The 22,885-nt window shown below is 44.9% G+C and overlaps 2 protein-coding genes across 4 annotated transcripts in view; both read right to left on the bottom strand.

Annotated features, from left to right (window-relative positions):
- Ctns (lysosomal cystine transporter cystinosin) overlaps positions 1-3,524 on the bottom strand; it is a 29,172-nt gene extending 25,648 nt beyond the window's left edge. The window contains exon 1 of the mRNA XM_076422753.1: positions 3,182-3,524. The gene's annotated coding sequence lies outside the window, so the exon portion shown is untranslated. The remainder of the gene's footprint in view (positions 1-3,181) is intronic.
- A 4,008-nt stretch (positions 3,525-7,532) lies between these two features.
- Positions 7,533-22,885, bottom strand: part of LOC143208348 (uncharacterized) — a 315,575-nt gene continuing 300,222 nt past the window's right edge. For all 3 annotated transcript variants that reach the window (XM_076422728.1, XM_076422730.1, XM_076422731.1), the window contains one exon: positions 7,533-21,937. In XM_076422728.1, the coding sequence (XP_076278843.1) occupies positions 21,846-21,937 (92 nt within the window). In that variant the 3' untranslated portion in view covers positions 7,533-21,845. The remainder of the gene's footprint in view (positions 21,938-22,885) is intronic.

The following is a 22,885-nucleotide window of genomic DNA, read 5'->3' as shown; positions in this document are numbered from 1 at the left end:
ACCTTTTAATCTAGACCGACCGGTTATACAATACGCCGACGGATAGCAGTCGTTTTATCAAAATTAAATAACACTCGTCCAGGATTACGTAATTTTTCACAGGGACCGCGACAAGATCGGACAGTTCGCTTTTGGCACGGATTCCGAAACGAACAAATCTCGTTCCTGTAAATCTCTGGGTCGGCTCGGTGACATCGAAAAATCTCCCAGTAAATACAAACTTTGTAACGAGAAAAAGTTTTACAAAAAAAAAAAGGAAACAAAATACATTGTGGATAGTCCAGCGTAGGAACGGCCGTGACGACACGTGCGCATTATCGTTCGTGATTGAAAAAACTAATTATCTCGAACGTGTTTCTCGTATGTACTTCGATATCTGACTGTTTCTCCGAACGATTAATCGATATCCAATCGATTTAGTATTTGAAATTAAATGAGTGGTCTATTGTTCACGATATTGTGTTACTCGATGGTTGTGTTAAAGTTCTGTATATGTATAGGGTGTCTCGTTTAACTCTGCCACACCTAATAACTTTGTTATTTATACCGATACGAACACATGTTTGGGGAGGAAGTTATCGTATTTGGAGGGAGGATTTTTTTCTTAATTCACCGAATCTCGCTTTGATTATTAATTCTGTCGTAGCGTCCACATTGATCCAAACTATATTGTATTTAATATCTATCATCTCCATTTCACTTGTCTTCCGTTGCGTCTTCGTATATGCTCGTAAGCGCAAAGTCACTCAGTTAAAAGGCTCACCCTTTGCACTCCTATGTCAAGTGTGACTCGACAACAATTTCATTAACAGGCATTTCTATCTCGAGAGTGACTTGGCAATTTTAAATTGCCGGTCTAAATATACATTAAATGATACGATATTAATCGATTTTTACTGCGCTGAGTAATATCACAGTCACCGTCAAAATCAAAATTGAAAAAATTCAGAGTACAGAAAGATAGACAATCCTACAGGCCGCTGTTCAAGGACACCATAGAAAAATCGCGTTCCCAGTGAAGCGAGTGGCCATTTTCAGATGTTGTGCGTTTTATGGTGTTTCATTGGGGGTTTCCGGCGAAGGTTCTCGTTCCAGTGGAAGACAAGGAAGCGCGAAGAGGCTCGGAGGGACTCGCGGAAACGCAAAATTCCGGAGAAGGCTTAAATATCCGAGGTTCGCATAAGGGACCGCAAGCCGCACAATTGGGCGCGGTGGACCGCACGCGGCACGCGAGACCGCACAGTGCAACGTAACGAGCCGCATTCCGAGCGTGGACCGCATAACAGGCCGCACACGGCCCAACGGTTGCGCACCACTGCTTTCTCTTCTCTCTCTCTCTCTCTCTCTCTCTCTCTCTCTCTCTCTCTCTCTCTCTCTCTCGCTCTCCCCCACTCTCCTTCTCCCAACGCACCTGAGCTGAGGTATTCGACGAAAAACAAAGCCGCCAATCAGGTGAGAATCGTTTCCCGCCGGTCCGCTGCGCCCCGACTTGATCGATCGGCAGCGATCGATAGACTCTAGCTGTATTTCTATAAATAGAGGAAACGCCGACGATACTGTTTTTTATGTTTATGCTCCAATGGGGCCTCCAATAATTAATATATAAATTACAGAGATTGTTTATTGGCTTTGCTGTGAATTCCCGAGGAGTTGAGCTGCTGATAAAATTGAGGAAACGTAGCCTGTTTTCAATATTAATTTAAAATTCAGCCCCTATCTGCGCAGGTTAAACGATTGGTTTCTGATGGTTCATTTCAGAATTATAATTAGACTGCAGTTGTTGTAAGATAGAGAAGCCACACAAGATCGTTTCTCCTTCTTTAATAATTTTACTATTTCTCTAATAATAAAAGACGCTAGTTCAACTCTTATATATCTAGACTGCGGATTTTATGCATTTATGTGGTAAAAATAAATTTTAAAAAATTATAGAATATCGATGTATTATTTTCAGTCCATTGAAATTGTTAAGGCAAGGATGAAGTTTCTAAGTGGTTCCTGTTTCTGATAGTGTAATAAGTAATGATAACAATAGAACGGATGATGATCGTGGATTATATAAAATTGGGGTCCCTCGAAACGACGGGTCTTTTTGGAAGGGATGCCCGAATTAGCTAAAGCCTGCAAGAAGACTTAATTGCGGGACAGTTAATAAGGCAGCGTCCCCGACAAGGGTGAGATTAATACGTGGGCAGCCGTTTAAAGAGTTCCTGGCCAAAGGAGAGATCCCTTAACTCTTGCCAGAGGATATCGAGTCTCGTTCGTCCTTCGACGACGTCGAAATCTAATTTAAACTCGGCTGCTGTCCCTCGATACGATCTCGTTCAAGGGTTGCCTGGGTACGAGATGATTATAAAAATGTCAGTAACTGGTTGTAACGAGGGAAAAAGGAGGAAAATTTGGTCCGCGGGGCCCGCCGCTGCCGTGCCGCGCCGTGTGCTCCTTAACGAGCCAACTATTACGTTGATTAGGTCGCAGCGGGACAGCAATTATCCCGTGGTACACGTTCGAGAAATAAATGACTCCGAGATTAATATGTCGCCAGATTAATGCGGGAGGGTGATGATCGATTATGTTACTTGGCTTCTTCACACGCCCGGTTATGGCAGGTTGCTATCCAGAAAACATCGGGGTGTCCAGAATTATCGGGGAGTAACTTCAGATGAAAATACAGCTCTAGAACGAAGATTAATAAACGGTAAATTAAAGTTGATGTTTCTGATAAAAATGATCGATGTCTTGATCATGATGGTAGCATAGGTCGTCGCAACCTATTCGATGACGTGATTTAAGGACCACATGGGGACACTCTTTAGGCGGGCTCGCCATTATACTTTCATTGCTTTTAATAACAAAATGAGCGAGGATGAATGAATAGGAAGTGGTCGCGAGGCGGAAGTACAACAGCAATTTGTTCAACAAGTACGAACACGTCACCGTTTCGCAACGATTCCGCATGGTCCTGACGCGACAGAGTAATCGGCGGGGTTTTATTCCGGGATATTTTTTTTCGCGAATTTGACAGCGCTCGTAAAAGAGCGTTTCGCGCGCGCGACAGAAACTCGCCGATTACGAATTTCGAAAGCTCGCGTTACGGACCGTGTAAAACTCCAATCGGTTGGAACCGCGGGCACCGTTGGCTCTACAAAAATTGATCGATGCTTAACGAGCTTGTAATTACCTGAAATCTTCGCCAAAGTGTCTGCCCAATCCTGAAAATTGCTCGCGAAAAATAGTCTCGTTCACCGTACAATCATTCTACTTTCGAACACCACATTTATCACGTTTTGTGCTCACGGATTTTCTACCAGAATGAAACACAGGTTTCTGTCATCATTTTATAATGACAGTATCATAAAAGTTATAAATATTTCCAAAGATGTGTCCTGCGGAAACAGATCATCGATGCGAAAACGAAGTGAAAGTATCCGACTTCCCTTGACTCACGTCTGCCGCAAGTAACGGCGCAAACTTCGTTCTGCAGACTGACAATACCGCGCGCCGCTGTCAGAATTGATTGTGCCCGGTGCGCGACACGGCCGTAAACTATGAAACACCGCGTTCACAATTCCGCGGTACGGTTTTATTATGGGGCCGCGGCCGCGCTCGCGCGTTTCGGCAGTTGCGTTTCCCGTTCCGGCGATAACTGTCGTTCTCTCGGAGTCGAGCAAGACGATTCCGGGGACGCAAACACGTATCGCGGAGTTCAGTGCTTTCGATTACTCGTCCAATTTTATGCGCCATTTAATTTTACGCGGCTGGGTTATTGAGGCAATCCGTGCGACATCCGAAAACGCGAGCAGCTATCTATCCTACGTACCTACCAGAGAAAAAAGAAACAGAAAAATTTGCTAGCTCGAGGGAACAGTAAGAGAGAAAGAGAGAGGGAGAATAAAACTTTATCACGGAAATTGTTAAACGCGATCAAACACTTACGATCCGTTACTTTGCTCCCCGAGAGTCTCAAGAATAGACCAACTTTTTTACGGTTCGAACGATAAGGCGGAGGGATCGGGGCTTCGAAAGCCGCGAGCATTTTCGCAACAACGTATTGCGCCGGTGCACGAGAAGAACGTTTTAAAAAGTTGCGCGTCCGAGACTCTTTGTCGAGCAACAATAGTGGTCGCCTTTCTTTTATTAGCCATTAACCGGGGCCGGCTGCTTCGCCCAAAGGAACCTAATCCTGCATATTTTAATCGCGATCCTGCATCGAACTGGCGGGGCGCGGCAACCAGCAACCAGCAACCAGCAAGCAAGCAAGCAGCGTCGGGCAACGCGAAACTCCCTGAAAACTTCCCTTAATATTGCGATAACGTTTATACGCGTGCAGGAGGCTGCAAGGCCGCCTTTTAAGGGTGTCCCATAAATTTCCAAAGTACCCGTAAAATGATTATAAACGACCGAAGTTATCCTTAACTGTGCGCCGACGTTGATTTAACGGAGACTTTACGTGCCTAAAGGCCGCGGATGTATATTGTTGCGGCGAGCTTCGAGCGGAGCTACCGACCCTAACGAAGGATCCTTTGGGAAGCATTATTTCGACGATTCTGCAACACCGATTTCAAAAATCTAGCCGCTGGAGAGACCTGCGTATTCGATGAGCGCTACACTATCCATTAGAAAAATTGTTGTGTTGAGTATCGGTAAAGTTGGAGACAGTTCAACAGCGGTTGACAGTTCAACAGCAGCTCGGTTGTTGAAACAACGACGAGACAAGGGATCGACGATGGATTTATCCGTCTCGTCGGTAGCACAAGCCGCTAACCGCGAGATCGCGCGGAAATTCCCGGACGTAGTGACGGGACTGTGACGGTTAGGTTTCGGAGGAAGGTTTCCTTCTGTGCCGGTTTGTAACGTGATCGATTTATCGAGAAGGGAGAGGATGAGAAGAGGCCGTGTCGCAGGCGGAACCGGTCTGGCCCGTCGAACGGAGATCAATGGTGGCAGAGGAGCGATGCTCCGCGTTTCCGAATTGGAAAATAACGCATGACCTCGCGCGACCTGTCCACCCACGGACGCTCGTGAAGGCTCGCGCCCGTTTCTGTTACCTAACCGGCAGAATGCTATGCCTCTGCCCCGAGTCTCGCCAATTCAGACCGTCTGTCACGACGACGACTCTATCGAGGTCCGAACCGGGAACAACCGAAACTCCCTGTCGAAAACCCCGCCCTCCTAGTACATCACGAAATTTCCAGCCGACGCGGAAATTACACAATAACAACGAGCCGGAATTTTATTTCGAACCGATTCCGAAAGGCGCGAGAATATTTGCTGTATCGCATACGAATGTAGTCCCGATGTAACCTAAATAATCGTAGCCCACAGCATTCGTAGCAATCCGACTATGTATTTGAAATCTCCGATTTCACGAGCAGCAAGCATAAAACGGCGCGCTGTCCCCGAAGAGGAAAGCGGTTCAGGAAACGAGCCGTGACATTCGAGCAGCATCTTTCGCCCTAAATCATGCGGAGATATAGAAGAATAGGAAGCGGAAGGGAGCGCAGGGAGGCGGGCTGGGTGGCGCTTATCCGCGTCTCGACTCGCGGATCCGCGATAAATCATGATCGCAGGACGTATTTCGATCGTGGCACGTGCCACGAGGCAGCGAGAGCGATTTATGCGTGTGCGTGTACGTAACGCGAGACAGATTCGGTCAATCGGGGATAGGGTGAAACAGAGAGAGAGGAGGGGTTGAGAGAGGAGCTTAAATCGAAAGAGGGAAAGCAGGATCGTGCGCCGGCAATTGACCGCGTCGACGTAACACATCGGCCATAAATCGCGCTGTCGCGGTTGGCAGGGTCCACGGGAAAAACCGTCCGTTCGTCGGGAACCCGTTTCCTTTTAAAATCGAGCCAAGAAACCGGTCCGCTACGTCTTCTCCCAGCTCCGCTCACTGTTTCAACCGAAGGAAATACAAAAATCCGATGCCAGCGCTCGAAATCGCTTTCCCGTTCGACGGTTTCGCCCACTCTCTTTCTCTTACTCTCTCATTCCCGGGACTCTCTTTCTGTTGCTCTGCAACCGACACACGGATCCTTGAAAAAGCTCCGACGTAAATCTCGCGTCAAAAACAGCCACACCAACCCAGCGAAAAATGTTTTTCCCCCGAGGAACGGCGAAAAACAGCGGTCGGCACGAAGCACCATTGTCGTGGCCGACGCCGCGCCAGAATTAAAAACGGTCTGGCTTCGATCGTTTCGATCGATCCTAATGGCGTGTTGCCTCACGGTTGCTTCAAGGGTTTGTTACTGTTTCGTCTAACGCGCACGATGCCGATCTGGAATATATATCGCCGTTTGAAGAACAAATGGCGCGGTCGGACAAGGGGAGCTTTGGGAAGCGATAAAACCAAGTTGAAAGAATTGTCGAATTTTTTTTAGTAGGTTCTACTTAAAACATGGACCGTGGATCTTAAATAAGTACCCCGGGACAGTGGGAGTAAGACTTTTTTCCCACTCTACCCTTCCCCCTCTACGACGCGTCCGTCACGTGACTAATCCGGTACTGGCAGAGAGAGGGTTTTCCTTTTTCCCCTTAATTCGAATCAATTCCACTAACCTTGCGACTCTGATTGTAAGTGGGACGTCGTGGTCATTTCACAGGTTTGTTTGTTTTCTTGGCCAATAGAGTCGCGCTATTTTGCGAAATATAATACTTGCAACGCGAAGTAGGAATATCAGGTTGCGGGGCGTAAATGTACATATGTACCTGCAAGTTTCTTTGTGCCATTTTCTCGTGGACGAGGAATACACATTCAGGCTATCGAACAACATCCACCGACTATGTATCTATCAGGCTTTGGGCTCTCTCCACAGGGAAAGGGGTGGAAACAAGAGAAGCAGGACGAACACGAAAAGGAGAGAATCGTCGAGCGGAAAACGAGCGTTGTAAGCTTTACGCGGTGACCCGTGCTGACAAACAGCCCTTACCGATAAAAAACAAAAGCAGCGGCGGCGCTGCTCTCGGCCTGTCACGCGACACACGCCGGGCAGATAATGGCGATGCTACAACCGATAAAGCGCTGAAACAATACCCCGTTGTCTAAACATAAATTGCCGGCGTTCCGTTATCCGTTTCATTGTCTCGCGCCCGCTTTTTTTCTCCCATCAATGTTTAATCCTGTGACGCTGCTGTTACCTAGCGTTTGCAAAACTGCGAAACGACACAGACGTCAACTCGTCGACGATATTTCGATCCTCTAAGAGACATCGCGAAACCAGTTATCGCGAAATTAAATCTCCGGTCCGATGATCGCCCGGGAATCGCCGGATAAGTACGGAACGAGATTCTTTGTTCGACGCGTTCGTTTTTCGGATTTCCGCGGGACCTCGATTCCGAATCGAAATATCAAGAGAGCCTGCCGTGGACAGTGATCTTCTTATCGGGTTTTGTTTTTTTAGAAATTATTCTACCGCGGGAATCAACGCTGGTGGCCTGCTGATCAAAGAATAGCGAGGATCTATGAAATCATATTACATCGAATTTGTCACGAACACCATGATGAAAAGGAAGGGGCGAGACACAAAAACACATTGCTTTCGAGCTTCGAGATTTTATTTGAATCTCCCCGATGTAGCAAGACACTGTAACAGTATTTATAATAATTAACACGCTCGCGCGTCGCCGCGGCGACAAACGTTGCGGTGTAATATTCGATTCTTTTTCCACACTCGTTCGTCCTTCTCGTTTTCCATATTCTCCGGTTTAGTAATTCAGTCTGAAATTCGATTATTGCTATTTTCCTCGTCTTACTCGACCCTTTACATTCTTTCTCGGACCAGTTAAACAACACTCTTCGCCTGCCACGTTTCTCTCGCTCTTTCTCACGCATTCTTTCTTGTCTGTGTCTCGTCACATTTGCATTTCGCCCATGTTCTGTTGCTCAAATGATCTTCGCTCGACAGAATTCCGCGAAGATGTTTCCTTCGCTGCGTTCCAGAAGAGACGACAAACGATTCTTCCTAATATTATAGATTACCGTGAGAGTTTCCTTGTTACATATCGTGTACGTGTTTTCTGTGTATCGGTGTACTGGTGTGTTCTGTTCTTGTGTGTCTGTGTGTGGTACGCAATATACTCGCCTCCTTCTTATCCCCCTCCTTCTCCTGCGACCATGTGTATATAGAATACCGTATATACATACATAGTTTGTTACAAGGCACAGGTAGCTTACACACTTGATCACTCGTGAAGTTTCTATCTCTCTCTCTCGCTCTCGCTCTCTTCAACGACGAAGAACGTTCTTCTACTTCCGGTTCACGCTTTCGCAAGCTCTCGATCTTCCGCACTCATACCACGCTCATGCGATATTGCTTTTTCGGCATTCATTCCATCGAGATTACTAGACCGCAGATTTTTATGCGACAAAAATGGCATCGACCATATGAAACAGAAGTTATATAGTGAAAAATTGTTCAATAAATTTTTTAATAATTTTAATAAATCGTCTTTGAGCACAGCGATATCTGTAAATTCTTCTGACGTTTTGCCTAGGTCCACAGTAAAGTATTGGTTGTAATTGCTGATTTTTCCAACAAATTTACAGCTCATGCAATTCTCTACGCGATTCTTGCTTCGTTACTTCGTTCAACGATTATCCGTGTGTTCCACCGAACAACCAACGGGCATGATCGATACTCGATCAAATTCTGGGTTCGGGTCAATGGTTTTTCAGTAGCTTAATGGCCAGCAGTCTATCAATTACCAAACAAAATCGATTTTTGTTTTCGGTTCCCGGTAATTGATCCGATGCAACGAGTTTCTGTTAATTTTACACGAAAATGCCACTGTTAATTCGGTTGCGGGTTAATTGCATTTCACCGTGATTACGCGGGGGTTGCTATTGTAGGTCAGCAACGATTAACGATTACAGAAAGTAATTGGCAATCGAATTAACATTTCAATCCTCCCTGCCAACGTGTCATCGCGCTGACCGACTTCGATTTATGTCACTTTCCTGACTTTTGTTAATGAAATCTAATAAAAACGTACGTTTGTACATTGCAAAAGTTTTAAAGGAATCTACGATCTAAAAATTTTCTGCAGGATTTTCCAACGGATAAATATTGTTATCCAAATAATAGTATATCCGAATAATTGACATCCACATATGCTACATAAAAAGAAAAATCTACAATAATAAAATTCTTGGAAGATTCTCGGTGCATCTAGATCACAAAATGTCTAAGGCAATCTTTTTTCCCTGAGTCATTGAGTGATCAAGCAAGTGATCAATTTTGAAAGCAATGACTAAGCTGAAGATAGAATACAGCTGAGACAGTAACTAGGACGGGTGCAATCTCGTTAATAAAGATAATCATAGTGCCGCAAAAGATACCAGAGAGCTACAGCAATTAGCTTCGGTCGAGTTTTTCCCGCAAACTATCCAGCGATCTACTCGTGTGCTCGATCTTTAATCTCGTTGATCGCGCAATTTGAAACGGGTAGGTCTGCGTGAAAAAGTCGTAATCGAAACGCGACTCCGACGGGCCTGGTTCGATCCATCTACTCCAGGCTTGTCAAATTGAATCGTTCGACGCAATTAAACCCCGAACCGGCTAATTGATCGATCGTTTATACCGCTAGTGAGGTGCACGCGATGCTGGTGACGGGTTTGTAAACGACCAGCTCAAACGAACTTCGTTGAAGCACATCTGACTTCCTCCTCGTCGAAATCCCCTTCGTGTGTTTCAATTTTTAGTAAAAAAATTGCTCTTCGTTTCCTACGTTTGCTTCCTAAATTGAGGAAACTGTACTTCTTTGAAAGCTTAACGAGAATCGCTCCGAGGAAATGATTAGTGTTCTTTGGAACTGGAGCTTGCGTAACTTGTGCTTCTTTAACACTGGAGTTCTCGAAATAACTTTTATTGGGATTAATTTTTATGCTGTTCATAGGCATTCGCCGCTCGTACAGCAAAATAAAGAACCACATAAGAATAAAAAGAGCATTTTCAAAGAAAAATAGAGTATGTTAGCGGCCCACCCGGTATAGGACAAGGATGCGCTTGTTATACAAACGCTGAAGCGCTGTCATTTTATCGGGCTTGTTCGTCAAGCGTCCTGGCAGCTTTTATCCCCGATCGCATCCGACACGCGTCAGCCCGGGAATCGACATTCTATTAACCGTGGCAGGCGCGACGCACAGTTTTCTCGGGGATGTTGCTATACTATTTTTATTTTGACCTGATCTCTGTAGAAGAAGAAGGTGGAAAAATCGGTCGGCCACGGCCTCGACCGCGAAAACCGCCGCGGGCACTGTCCTCGATACTATACCACTCTGAACAAGACGAGCTAAACAAGGCTAGAACCTGAAAACTTCTTTTCTATCGCGGCGTGACCGTGACCCGATCCCGAGAGCAAACTACCCGTGAATCACTGCTCGACGGGCCAATTATCCTGGCCCCGATTTCGCTTTTTAAACGCCGACTGTCTCTAATTATTCTGTCCTAATCACCCAAACGAACCTGTTATACTAAACCAGAACAACAGGCTTGGAATTACTACCATTGTGATCCACGTCTGTTTTAACTTGCTGATTGTTTCCGGTAACACGAACAAAAATGCGGGACAGAGAAGCTTTAAAGGAAGAACGAACGTGTCTTATTAGAACGTCTTAATTAATTCTTCGTGGACTTGGTTTTTTTTAGAATGTTTCAAACACGTCAGTGTCATAAAAATGTTAACAGGGCCATCATCAACTGGACGATTTAATCGGGCCGGAAAGGTTGACGAGCAAAGGTAGCGGGTTCGTCGCCGTATCGTTATCGCAGAATATTATGTTCATAGAAAACAGAGGTAGGAAGAGGCAGCTAGAGACGGCTGCCGGCTAAGTTTCCGGAAGTTCGGGGCTTAGGCAGAACAGCGTCCTCGTAAGAGATCCTGGCCACGAACAATCCTTGCGAGATATGCTGCGTGCGAGCTAGAGCAACCGGTAGGTAAATGGGATGACTCGGTTAGCGGTAATCCCGGGCGAAATGCTTGCGTTAATCCGCGTCTCATCGACCTCGAAATATCCCCAGGTAGCTATGCGTAGTTACAGTTTCTCGCGATTTGTTCGACTCGTTTTCTTTCGAGACGCCTTTTGTTTTCGACCGTGATCGTCGACGTGTCCCCGTCGCGCGTCGGCTGCTCGGGGAACGATTTTATTTTTCGAATTATTCGGGACCCCAACCCCTTTTGTTCTCTTGCCCCGCGGTATCGGGCTCGTGGTTGTCTCACAATGCGTGTATAACGGGTGTTTCACCCGATTTGGCCATCCTAAATAAAAATCGTGGCTTTTTATCTGACACTTTTCAAGAGAAAACTTCGTTTTCACTTCGGTCGTACGGTCTTATGCGCACAGTATTGGCCTGTTTCTTTTGTATTGCTAATCACACGTGGCAGGTTTCGTGGCGATCTTGTTAGGTGAAACACCCTGTACGCATATGCATATGCTAATGCCAGCACGGCTAGAGAAACCGGTCGCGAAACTTCCTCGAGCTCAAGTATCGTCGAATGGATCCCATGGAGAAATGCATGGTGAATTTTGGAGCATGGATGGAACTGGCTCCACGAGGGACCTAGACTAGAGCTGTAAGAACTTATAGGACTTCGAACTGTGAGCTCTCTATGCGGCCTTAACCCTCAGAAATAGTCCTGTCGAAGATTCTTGGATCCTTCACCCATTCTTGCTTTAATCGTCGGTGCTTATGCTAAAATTTTCAGGACGTTCAGCAACATCGCAGCCATTGCACTGCGCGTATATTTCTATGCTCAAAATATAAATATACTAAATTGTATCGCAAATGCATCAAATCTGCAGTCCAGTTAAAACTCTGAGCATCGTCTTTCCAAAACCTATATGTACAAACATTTGGAAAGCGACGGTTCATTAAAAAATGAAAGTGATTACATACAAATTATTATAGTGTATCTTCTTACACACACAGTAGTTTCTACAAGTAGACAATCACAGAAATACTCTCACAATCCACAAAACTACAACACAAAAATGCCACCGCACGAAAGGATCTTTAGACAGCAGTGAAAATTCGAGACAGTTCTCCATGCAATTTTTCCGTATTTAATACGAAAAACGCCAACTCAAGAAATGTTCCACAAACGATGAACAGAAAGAGAATAAACGAACTGATGACACAATTTTTGGATCAATATTAAAAATCAATTTTTACCGCGGTCTATTAACTGAATTATATATTCATAATTGAAAAACGACCGAGCTAGAAGGTTTAAACGAAAGGAATCAATGAAACATAGTAGCTCACGATCGTCAAGGGGTAAAAGAAGAACAGACTCAGGCCGTGAACGTTATAACACTGATAATATTCATTTATTGAAAATTAAAATAACAAAGTGTTCGGAGAAGTTTGTATGCTTTGTCAGTATAAAATATTGCCTCCTTCGTGTGTCCTGTCTCCTCGGACTTTGTCCAGTATAGTTAGCAATCTCGCTCGCTCATTTGCCTTTCTGCCTATCTATCTCTCACTGGCATTCACACACGCACGCGTACATACTGCTCGCACAAATGCTCACTCATTCGGCCACTCGTATTGCTCGAAAAAACATACCCCCGCCGCGAAAAAGTTTTCTCGTCGTTGCTCGATGATCGGTCGCCGTCGTGTCCCGTCTTGTAGAGGGATACGTCGGGCCGCGATGATTCGATAAAAAGGTTCGATTGCTCGTCGAGGGATGATTGTCCCTTGATTGAAAACGTCCCCGGCTCGATGGAGCGTGCCAGCAACGAGAGAAGAGCCCGAGGAGCCTAGCTCGTGTCCCCATATGGCGATCGCTTTTCTAATCTTTCAACGGCGAATCGACCGGATGCGTCACGCGGGACCAGAGAGGGTGCCGATCATGCTCGCCCCTTGCGGGGGTGGTCCCTCGAACGGTTACACGGGTGCCCACCGAAATAAACAGTCTTTCGGTTTTCCAAATTATTTTTCTCCGGGCCGAAATAAACTGTCATCTTTTAGTTTTTAAAAGTAATCTTCCTCCGCGCCGAAATGAAGTTGTTTTTCAGTTTTTAGTTTTTTCCTGCATTACAGCACAGTTTCTATTTCAATATTTTACAAATTCCATCCCAGAAATTTTGCTTTCAAGAGCTTCCCTCTGAATTTACAATGCAAGCACATTTTTGAAAAAAGTTCTACGTCTTAAGTAGAACCTATTAAGAAGTTTCATAATTCTTCCTCTCCAACCTCTGCTTTTCATAAGAACCTATGATCTTTTTTAAATAAGAAAAGACGCCTTCCTCCAATGAATGTCGACCAGCTCGTTGGACCATCGTTAAAGCAAAAATGACTTTCAGGTCCCGAAAATGTACGGGATTGCCGTAGAAATCGGGGAGAACTACCCACGGCATCGCCTAACTGCCCCATTCCCGGATTAACCGTTCTGCAATTAGCTTTCTCGCCGGATTATACCGCGAATCGTTCGCGTCTCGACCGTGATTTCGCAGTGCGAAACGGGTAAACCGCAGAGCAGCCGAATGTCTGCGAGAGAGCCCACAGTCCTCAAGGACCGTCCCGGGGTTTTATGGGGAAAGCGAAGAAGATTCAAGAATGAGCGCGTAATCCCCGCGCGAGAATAATAAACTGCGGTGGAGCACCCGTACCGACGCGGAAGTAATCCGATAATCCCATTAGACGGGTTTCCATAAAATCGTTAACCGCCATCCAGGTCGCGTAAACGCACCCCCATACCCCCATATAACCCCCTCTCGTGGATTCTCGCGACACCTCGTCTTTTCAGACGCTGTTCGCGACTGCTTTCGGATTAACTTTGCTGCCTGCGGTTTGCGAAAGAGTTGGGGCGGTTGTAAATGATTTTTCTTAGAGTATAAAGTTAGTGTAAAAATTAATTTCCTGATCAATATCTCGCAAATATTTTGATATTCGAACTCTACAGATTATTGTACATTTTTGCAAAGTCGAGCAATTCGAGTTTGACCAGCACAAACAGTAAAGCTTATCGAGCCGTTCTCCCTTTAAAAACCCTGTAACTTTTCGCATTAAGAAATTTACAAGCCACCACAGATAAAAGGAAAAAGCCTGTGCTTAATAATAAACGTGTTTCAAACTAAAGTCACTTTGCAGCAACTTTTCTAAAAGGGTACAAAAGTTAAAGGACTAAAAAGACTTTAATAAACATTTTTCTTACATAGATAAAACGATTTTCTGAGAGAACTTCAGCAGCAGTGAATTCATGAAGACCACAATCCATTTACGACTCGACCCAACAAAGTAACAGACGCTTTGCTTCTTTCTTGACCTTGATTTGATTCGTTTTGATTCGATTCGACAACCGATCGATAAAAATAGTGAAATCGTGAGAAAATACGTTTGAGGTCGAATGTACCGTTCAGACTGCAAAGTCGATTATGCTGTACTTGGACGAAACGAGAGAATGCTCTTCCTCTTTTCAATTCGAAAAAATTCGCGTACGAAATTAATCGATACTCGATTTAACATTCAATTGCTAGAATACAGCCACAGAAATTCGATCAAATTATTTACACCGATCATTTTTTGACAATCCTGCAGACAATTCGAGTGATATATTTTCGATAAATAAAATGTTACTAAAAATGTTATACCTCGATTGTAAAAAATAGGAACAAGATTATTTATTCCTTGTTTTAAGAATTTCAGTAAGTCACAAATAATACAATCGATTTCTTTTAGTTAGCAAAAAATTTGTTCAGAGTGTGAGTCGAACGAGTGCACCCGATTCGAATGCACGATAGACGCCGATGATGCAGGTGGATCGAGCTGGCGAAGCAGGTCGTCGTTGCGGGTTTCGCGAGTTTATACAAGCAATTTTCTGTTTCTCATTACCGACTGCATTAGCGGAATATTCGCGTGTGATATTAGGACCCAATGTAAATTAACTGGATTAAATGCGTAGGCCGATTGCATCAATCTCATTAAGCGGAGCGCATAATGTTTGACGAGAGGCCGGCGTGGCGCGAGCGCAGGCGGTCGGTCAGTAACGATGTTTGGGGATGCTCCGATAATTATCAAATCCCTGCGCGTTGTTTGCGCTGGGCAAACCGAAAATAATAGAACGCCGGCCTCCGTCGGGACTCTCTCTCCCCCCTTCTCTCTCTCTCTCTCTCTCTGTTTGTGTGTGCGCACTAACCGGTTCTTTCACCTGTCCACGCGCTTTTCGTGTTCACTGTTTTCGCGTTTTCAGTTGCGCGATTTTTCCACCGGTTCTCGACCGTGATCCGCAAAACTCGAACCGTCCCCGAGTTTCGATCGGCCGTCGGTTCTTTGACTTGGAATCACCCGGATATTTGACCGTCCAGCTGGCTGTTTGACTTTCGGTATGATAACCGTAGTTCAAACAGATTCAAAGAACAGGACCAGACACCCGGACGGTCCCGGACTATACGGGGGTATTTAAACGGCGGAGTTTGGGGACCAGCTGGGTTACATCCGCGGAAAACTGCGACCCCATGGTTCCCCATGGTTTAATCTAGTCTCTATGTGCTCCGTCTCTCTCTGTCTCCTCCGCCCTATGTTGGCAAACACGCTCCACGTGAACATCGACGTCACCGATCTGCAATATGTGAACAGGATGGACCTCGTATTTGACTCTGAGTTTTCAGAAACGTCATCTTCAAGGAATACATCACTTTGTCATCTGGCTAGCTGCAGGGTGAAGTCTTCATAATGTAATGTAAATGGAGCTTGTTCCTCATTCTGATTTTTATAAAATAATCCATGAATGTTCGAATTTGCATAAAGATCGTAGTAATGAGGATATTGAAGATCTTTATGCAAAATTGCCTGCATCAATTGCAAGAGATAGACGCCAGATATATAATCTACCAATGTTTTTGATTCTTTACTAACACCAATTTGGATTTTTCGTTCGCACATCCATAATTGCAGATCGGTGGTCAACATTTTCCATCATTTCGAGGCCGGGGTTTGAGGCTGTTCGCAAGAAGCGCGCGACAGACAAACGATAATCACGAAACAAAATTGAACAGATGCGAGGGGGAAGAAAGGATTGCGGGGGGCGTGGGATAAACGGGAAGGTCGGGATTGGCTCGCGATTCGACCGCGGGGCATATCTGATTGCTGTCACAATGAGCTTATTAACCCCTATGAAGCTAGAGAATTCCTTAAACGCTAAAGTGTTTTTTCGCCTTAAGGTTAACGCTAAATACGCTGCTTTTTTTCTCTTAGGTACAGTACGGCATTCTAAGGTGCTAATCGTTTAAAAGTCCTAACCACTAAGTGTCCTACTTGTCCGGCGTGGAAACGAACGGAAAGTTTGAGAAACGGCTCCCGTGGGCGGGCCCCCGATTTCGGTTCACGAGCCCGCAACACGCCTGCTCGCTCGCCGAGAAGCCGAAACAAAAACTCGAACAACGAGTCCTTCTCATTGTCAGACGAGGACCCTGAAAAGGAGCGTGTCTCGCTCGATTAAAGCGACGACCACGAGGGGCAGTTGTTGACACGCCCCTTTCGACGATTCCCCGTCTTGCCGACGAATCCCCGCCTCTTTTCGATAGTCTCCCCCCATTTGGAGGTTGATTCGGTCATTCTTTTCTTTAGGAAAAATTGTAGCTAAAGAATTACAAATTGTAGGTTAATATGTGTTTTCGATATTGTCCGAACTTTCAGCCGCAAGCATAATCATCAATCTGAGGGATGTATAGAAGCAATTAAAGGACGTATTTTTAAAAGAACTCATTTTTTGGAAACGTGGAAGCGAATTGTTATCAAATGGGGGCGTCAACAAAGAGATTTGTAGCCTCTAAGGGGCGGGGCCTCCGTGTTGCGGCTCCTCCCTCGCCGCCGGCGCAAACGAACAATGAAGGAAAGCGTAACGGCGTAAAAACTACGTTCACCGCGATTGGAAAAGTGGTAAAATAGCGATCTGCCTCTTTCACGTTTCCTCTATACACCAACGCTTCTTGCTCGGTTAAGTTTTCATTATTTATCTCTTTTTCTTTTGTCGTTTGTCCTCCCGTCCTCTTCCGTTACGTAGTCTTCTGTCGTGGCTCCGCTGCTCCACCTTCTCGCTCTTGTCGCTCTCGTCACTCGTTACGGGTTAATTATTACAAAGATGCTTGTACAATAATATAATATAGACTCTGTATTAGTTACAATAATATCGTAGCGTTCTACCCTCGCGATCGATCGGTCCGTATCCCCTTGTCCCTTTCGTTCCCGGTTCCAGTCGCCGCGAAAATTATAGTAGAACGTTTCTCTTTCACTCTCGCTCTCTCTCTCTCATTCTCTCTTTCCCTTTCTTTCTCTCTTTTTCGCGCTACAAGGTCCGCGACCACCTTCTGTACAGAAACCTCTCGCCGGACGCAACATCTTTCTTCGCGTACATATGGTTTTTGAGCCGTTGCGCCCGTTTATTGCTTATTGCTTACGTTTACGCTCGCGTTACACGCCCTCGGCGAACCAAACAGCCCACGCGACACGTCATTCAAGAAATACAACGTGCCTAACTGAAATACAACCCCGCAACATGCTTCGATTTACACGACAACGCTGTCAAAGGCCGAGAGCCGTCGATTCTGGGACAGTCTCTCCAATGAGGGCTGATTTAGGGCTGCTCCCTGCGATTTGAATCTAACTTTTCCTAAATCTGTACCGATGTGAATTAGAATCGCAATTACCGACGCCAAAGATCGATCCAGTTTAGAGAAATATTGTTTACAGGTCCTTTATGATTATTTCTCACGAAGCATGATTCGTTCACGAATTTTCTTGAGAGACTTAATTCTTCCAACAGGAATAAATTCCTGCAATAACTTCTAGGAATAAATTGCTGCATGAATTTCTCGCCTATTGAATATTGAACGCGAACCCAGATTGTGCAAAATATTGAATTGCTAAACGATGTAGATTTTGGAAAGTCTGCTGTGGACGGATCTTTGGATCATTGCAACAGGAGTTATTTAGCTAAGTTATGGTTTAGGGTCGTACGGTTTTATTGAGATTGTAGGGGGCAGTGCTCAAGCAGCGTTAAATCTTTGGCGAGCTCGGACCGGGGGCACGCGTTGGGCCCCGTAAATCAGTAACGGGGGATTTCATTTTCGTCCCCAGGACAGCCGCTCTCGGTTCCCGACTATTTAATAAAATATGCCCGCGACTCCCTTCTTCTCTCTTGGTCCGATAGGAGTCGAACAAGTGGTCAATTTGTCTCTCGCTTCTCGAGCTCCCGGCCCGCGACTGCTGCCGCCGCCGATAAGCCTTGAATAATTGCTCGTGCGGCCATCTCTCCTATCTCCCTCCCCTCCCCCACCCCCGTTCCTCTCTATCGCTATCTCTCGCTCCCTCTCTTCTATCTCGGCGAGGAAGAATCAGAGCGATGTCCGGATCATCCGGATGTTCACTGGGAAACGTGTTCTCGGAGGGGAACGTCCGACTCGGTGCAAAACGGAGGACCCATCACAGTTGCAATTTTACACTTTACATGGCCGGCCGTCTGGCTACCGATTGTATCATGTTCGATCCTGCGGTCCCCTCCGACGATTTTATCGATAGTATTTGGTAGATAGTGTCTGAAGGATTCTGAAGAATGAATACCATAACTGAATGCGCTGAAAGCTCATATCAACGATACAGCATTGTTTTGCATTATTCGTGAATTCTTTTCTATCGAATCTGTGTAAATGTCAAATGAAAAGAGAATATAATTGTTTTCCACAATTCAGCGACAAAACGTTGAATAAACAGAAAGGTTTATTTTCCAGCGAATTTGTCCAAAGCTCTGCATGTTCAGTTACGAATTTGCAAAATCAGCTATTTATCTTCGCAATGTATCGATCTTCCGCTATTAGGTCAATTTGACAAGAGACAAATGGAATTTGGAAAATGAGGGTCGGGATTCGCGGAGATCCGGATGCGGATTGCAATTAGGGACTTAAATATGATTGAGTACGACAAAATTGATTTCCCCGTTGATGCATGACACTTCCGCGGTTATTTCAATAAAGATCTGCTAAATGAAGTAATTAAGACTCGTCGACCACATACACGTATCAGGATATACAATGAGAACAGATGAAACAAGCGCGAAATCGTCATTGAAAAAGAGCATGATTGGCGTTACATACTACCCTACACTCGATTATATAAATATCAATTATGAACATCGCTGTTCGGATCGTTACCGAGCGCATCAGACTAGATTAAACGCGATTCGATGCGAGATAAAACAGAAACCAAAATCAAACTCCTTTAATATAATATGCTCGCGTGTAATTAAGCTTGCAATTTCTGGCCACGCTCGAAATTCGATTCCACTGGTACTAATAAACCTACCTACTGCGAAGTGATCAAAAATAACAATTTAAAAAAAACATATTACATATACCAATCCCTAAATAATTATTTTATTTCATCTCGTAACAGAATCTTTACCGAATCAAATTAATCTTGTTTTGGTTAAACTTTCGTAATAGTTACAATAACACAATAAAATATAATTAAAATCGTATGGGGATCAGGTTGCCCCAATAGTCAACTTAAGGGTTGACGCTGAACCTACAAATATTAATCATTACGAAAATGATGGGATTATATTCAGAGTCTACACAAGTTTTGTTACACTGTTTAAATAAATGTTATAGTCGTACAAATGAACACATACAATTCTTCCTAGGAGGTGAATTTTAATAAATGCGAAATACAAAACTGTGAAATGATCATTTGACCAACAATGGCAGGTTCAACGTCAACTACAATCAAACAGAACTTAAAAATAACAAATAAAGAAAGCAAAGCCTCGATCAGATTTTCGCGAACAGGTTAAAGACGTTTCCACATGATTCCTCCTCTAATTTCTTCCTCGCCACACCTTCCCGCAGATTCTCCGCGAATAATTTCGCCACAGGGCGGGATCGTATCGAACCGTTTCGGACGCAGTTTCCGTTCGATTCAATTTCGCTGGCCTCGCAAGATCTTGTTTCACTCCGCAAAGGGTTTTCCATGTATTTTTAATAAATCCGCGGGCATCGATCGTTTCGTCCTCGAAAGCAGCACCGTGGACGCCGGAGAGGTCTTTTCACCGTAACGATAGAAAAATAACGCAGACTACCGGAAGCTTTGGAACGCAGTATCCTTTTTCCCTTTCTTTTTTTTTTATTTCCTTCCTTTTTTCACGAGCCCCGCCACTCGGTTATTAATACAGCCGCCGGCTATTACAGCTATTATATAATAGCGCATGCTCCACCACCGTATACTAACCCTTTGTAGCTGTTACATAACAGCTACACAAGCGCAATCAACCTACATATAATACTCGGCCGTTAATATTTCGAGCAGTAACCGAATCTCGCCGCGGGCTCGTAACACGACGATTGTAACCCGAAAATCTGCCGTCGGTTCGACTTGAAACTATTTTTTTTTGCGCACCTTTTTCTCCTTTAACGCGCCGTTCGATTCGGTTACCGACCCCGTGTGGTCATTGTATTTCACTGCGCGGCGGATTATCCTCGGTTTGGAACCGGTGCCCTTCAAATTCGGGCACCTGTCGTTCAGAGACTGCGGAACTCTTTGTAGGACTAGAAGTCTGATTTGTGACATTTGCTTCTCTTCCCTTAAAAATTTTTTGTAATCATCCTATATAAAATTTTCAGAGTTGCAGTAAAAATGGTGGACTTAATAACCATTGAAACCTTTGCCGAGCGAAACGGACCTTTTCCCCCGAGAATGCTATCACCTACAGGGATTTCTCAAAAGATCCAGCAACCTGGATCGATCGCCTATCCGCAATTCCAAAAATCATTAAGCTTGAATGTGTCGCGGGATGGTTTCGTTTGCCTTGCGCGTTGAATCCGACCGATCGGTGCGCCGCGATCTCGTGATATGGGTCTGACCATAAAAACTCGCGCGGTTACTTCCACTTCGTTAGCTTTGCCTGACTTTTTAATTAGCTAGTGCCTACGAGCTACGTCGGTAAAAAACCTACTGGCCGGCGGAGGTTCATGCTCGACTCTGTTCAGCGATCGCCGGCGTTCTAAGAACGAACCGAGTTCCTCCTCGAACTGAGAAAAAAATAACAGGAATCGTCCTTAGAGAAGTTCTCTGGCTCTCCTCGAATCGGATCCGGCAGGACCCTTGCAGTCATATTGATAAACAAGAACCGTTTGAATGTGAATAATTTCATTGCAAAAGTTGTAATAGATCACGGTCGTTATTCATGCTTCCACAGCAGTGTGAAATAATATTCAGAAACACAATCGAGTCAGTATATCCACTAAGTTCGTTCGTATTCACACGTACGATCCACCGTTACGCTTTCAATCGTGTCCTGCCATAATTGTACACTGAATCACTCAAGTTCCTCATCGACTTTCATCCATATTGGATCTAGAAAAGATTTCGTACGAACAAACTTTATGGACTGACCAGCGACCAGCTGTTAGAGCCTCGATTTTACAATAAATTTTGCAGCGATCGCACAACTCGGTCGTCTTTCGGTGATTCCGCGAGCACGAACCTTCTCCAGCGATTCGGAGAGGCTAGCTGGAGCTACGGACGCGAGCAATCGATGCTGTAGTATCGATTCCTCCGGGTTTCATTTTCCTCTTCTTCGTCCCCGGTCCTCGCTCCTCGTCGTTCGCCCGGAGACCGATCTTCCTCTTCGGTGTGATTCGCGACGAAGGCTTATTTCTTTATATATATATATATAATATTTATATATTTATATATATACTTTTTTGTTTGTTGTATTATACACGTGTGCCATCATCCCTCGTCTCCTCAAATATCGTGTCTCGTCACACCACGCACCGGTGTGTCCACAGCAGATTATACAAATCGTCGAGTGTTTAACGGTCGTCAAGATCGTCGCACGTTCGATTAGAATCACCTGTATATCGCGACGATCGCCGTCAGCACGACGATCAGCAGATGCGTTGACCTGATCACGATTCCCCTGTTCTCCTCCATGCACTGGCCTGAAATCAGAAAGAAAATGCCGTCGTATTTTTACGGAAAGTCGAAGAGAGGATTGGCTGCGTCAGCGCTAGTCCAATAAGTTTGTGCGGTTTTTTTTCGAGAGAACAGAGTCGACGGTTCTTGCGAGCTTGCTGCCGAGACTCGATCTGTTGTGTTCGCTGTTCTCGACATTTCGGAGGCGATTTTTGGGAGACGTGCAGCATCGGTTTCTCGGTTGCAGGAATGTTGGAAATTCGCGGACGGTTCGGGAGAGTTGCACGAAGTTGTTGGACAGAGTTGTAGAATAGCAAAGATTCGATATTTTTGTGTAAAAACAGAATTTTCCACAGCAATCCCGAGAGACCGAGTGAGTGGAACTGCTGAAGACGAGTACAAATTGGAAATAGTATCTTTTGTTTTATTTTTATTTTTCAGTGATAAAACTTTATAATGGAATTTTCGTTGGTGAAATATTAAATTAAATTGTTGCTACCAGCTTCCATTGAAGAAAACCTATTGCCAAGGTTTTAGAATCAGACGTGTACAAAAGCAAGAAGCGTAAAGTAAAGTACTTAGGTGTGCATAACAAGCGGAGAACAGCTAGAAAAGGGACAAGCAGAAGAATTATCAAGGCAAGGGTCAGAAATGAACAATGAAAAGAACATTCCCTTCTTCTCCTTTCTCGCCCAGCTCCCTCGTTCCTCAATTAAGAGTGACCATTTAAAGTCTGAGGCCAAACTCTCAATGGAACAAAGCACAGCAAGCCGATTTGGAGCTTAAGTCGAAAGTCGTTTGCCAGCTTCTGTTCCTGACAATGTTCCAGGGAACAGTTCACACCAATGGTCGGCGCGAGTTGAGATTGCCCCGTGGAGCAGTGTTCTTGCTCCGTGGAAATTGGGGGCAATAAAGCCCCGCCCATTCGGGAAAATTCAAATAGAAATAGCAAGAACATATGTCCATCTGTTACG

The sequence above is a fragment of the Lasioglossum baleicum genome, chromosome 4, assembly GCF_051020765.1.
Source record: "Lasioglossum baleicum chromosome 4, iyLasBale1, whole genome shotgun sequence".
Classification (NCBI taxonomy): Eukaryota; Metazoa; Arthropoda; class Insecta; order Hymenoptera; family Halictidae; genus Lasioglossum; species Lasioglossum baleicum.
The sequence above is the reverse complement of the archived record's forward strand: the minus strand, read 5'-3'. Positions and strand labels throughout refer to the sequence as shown.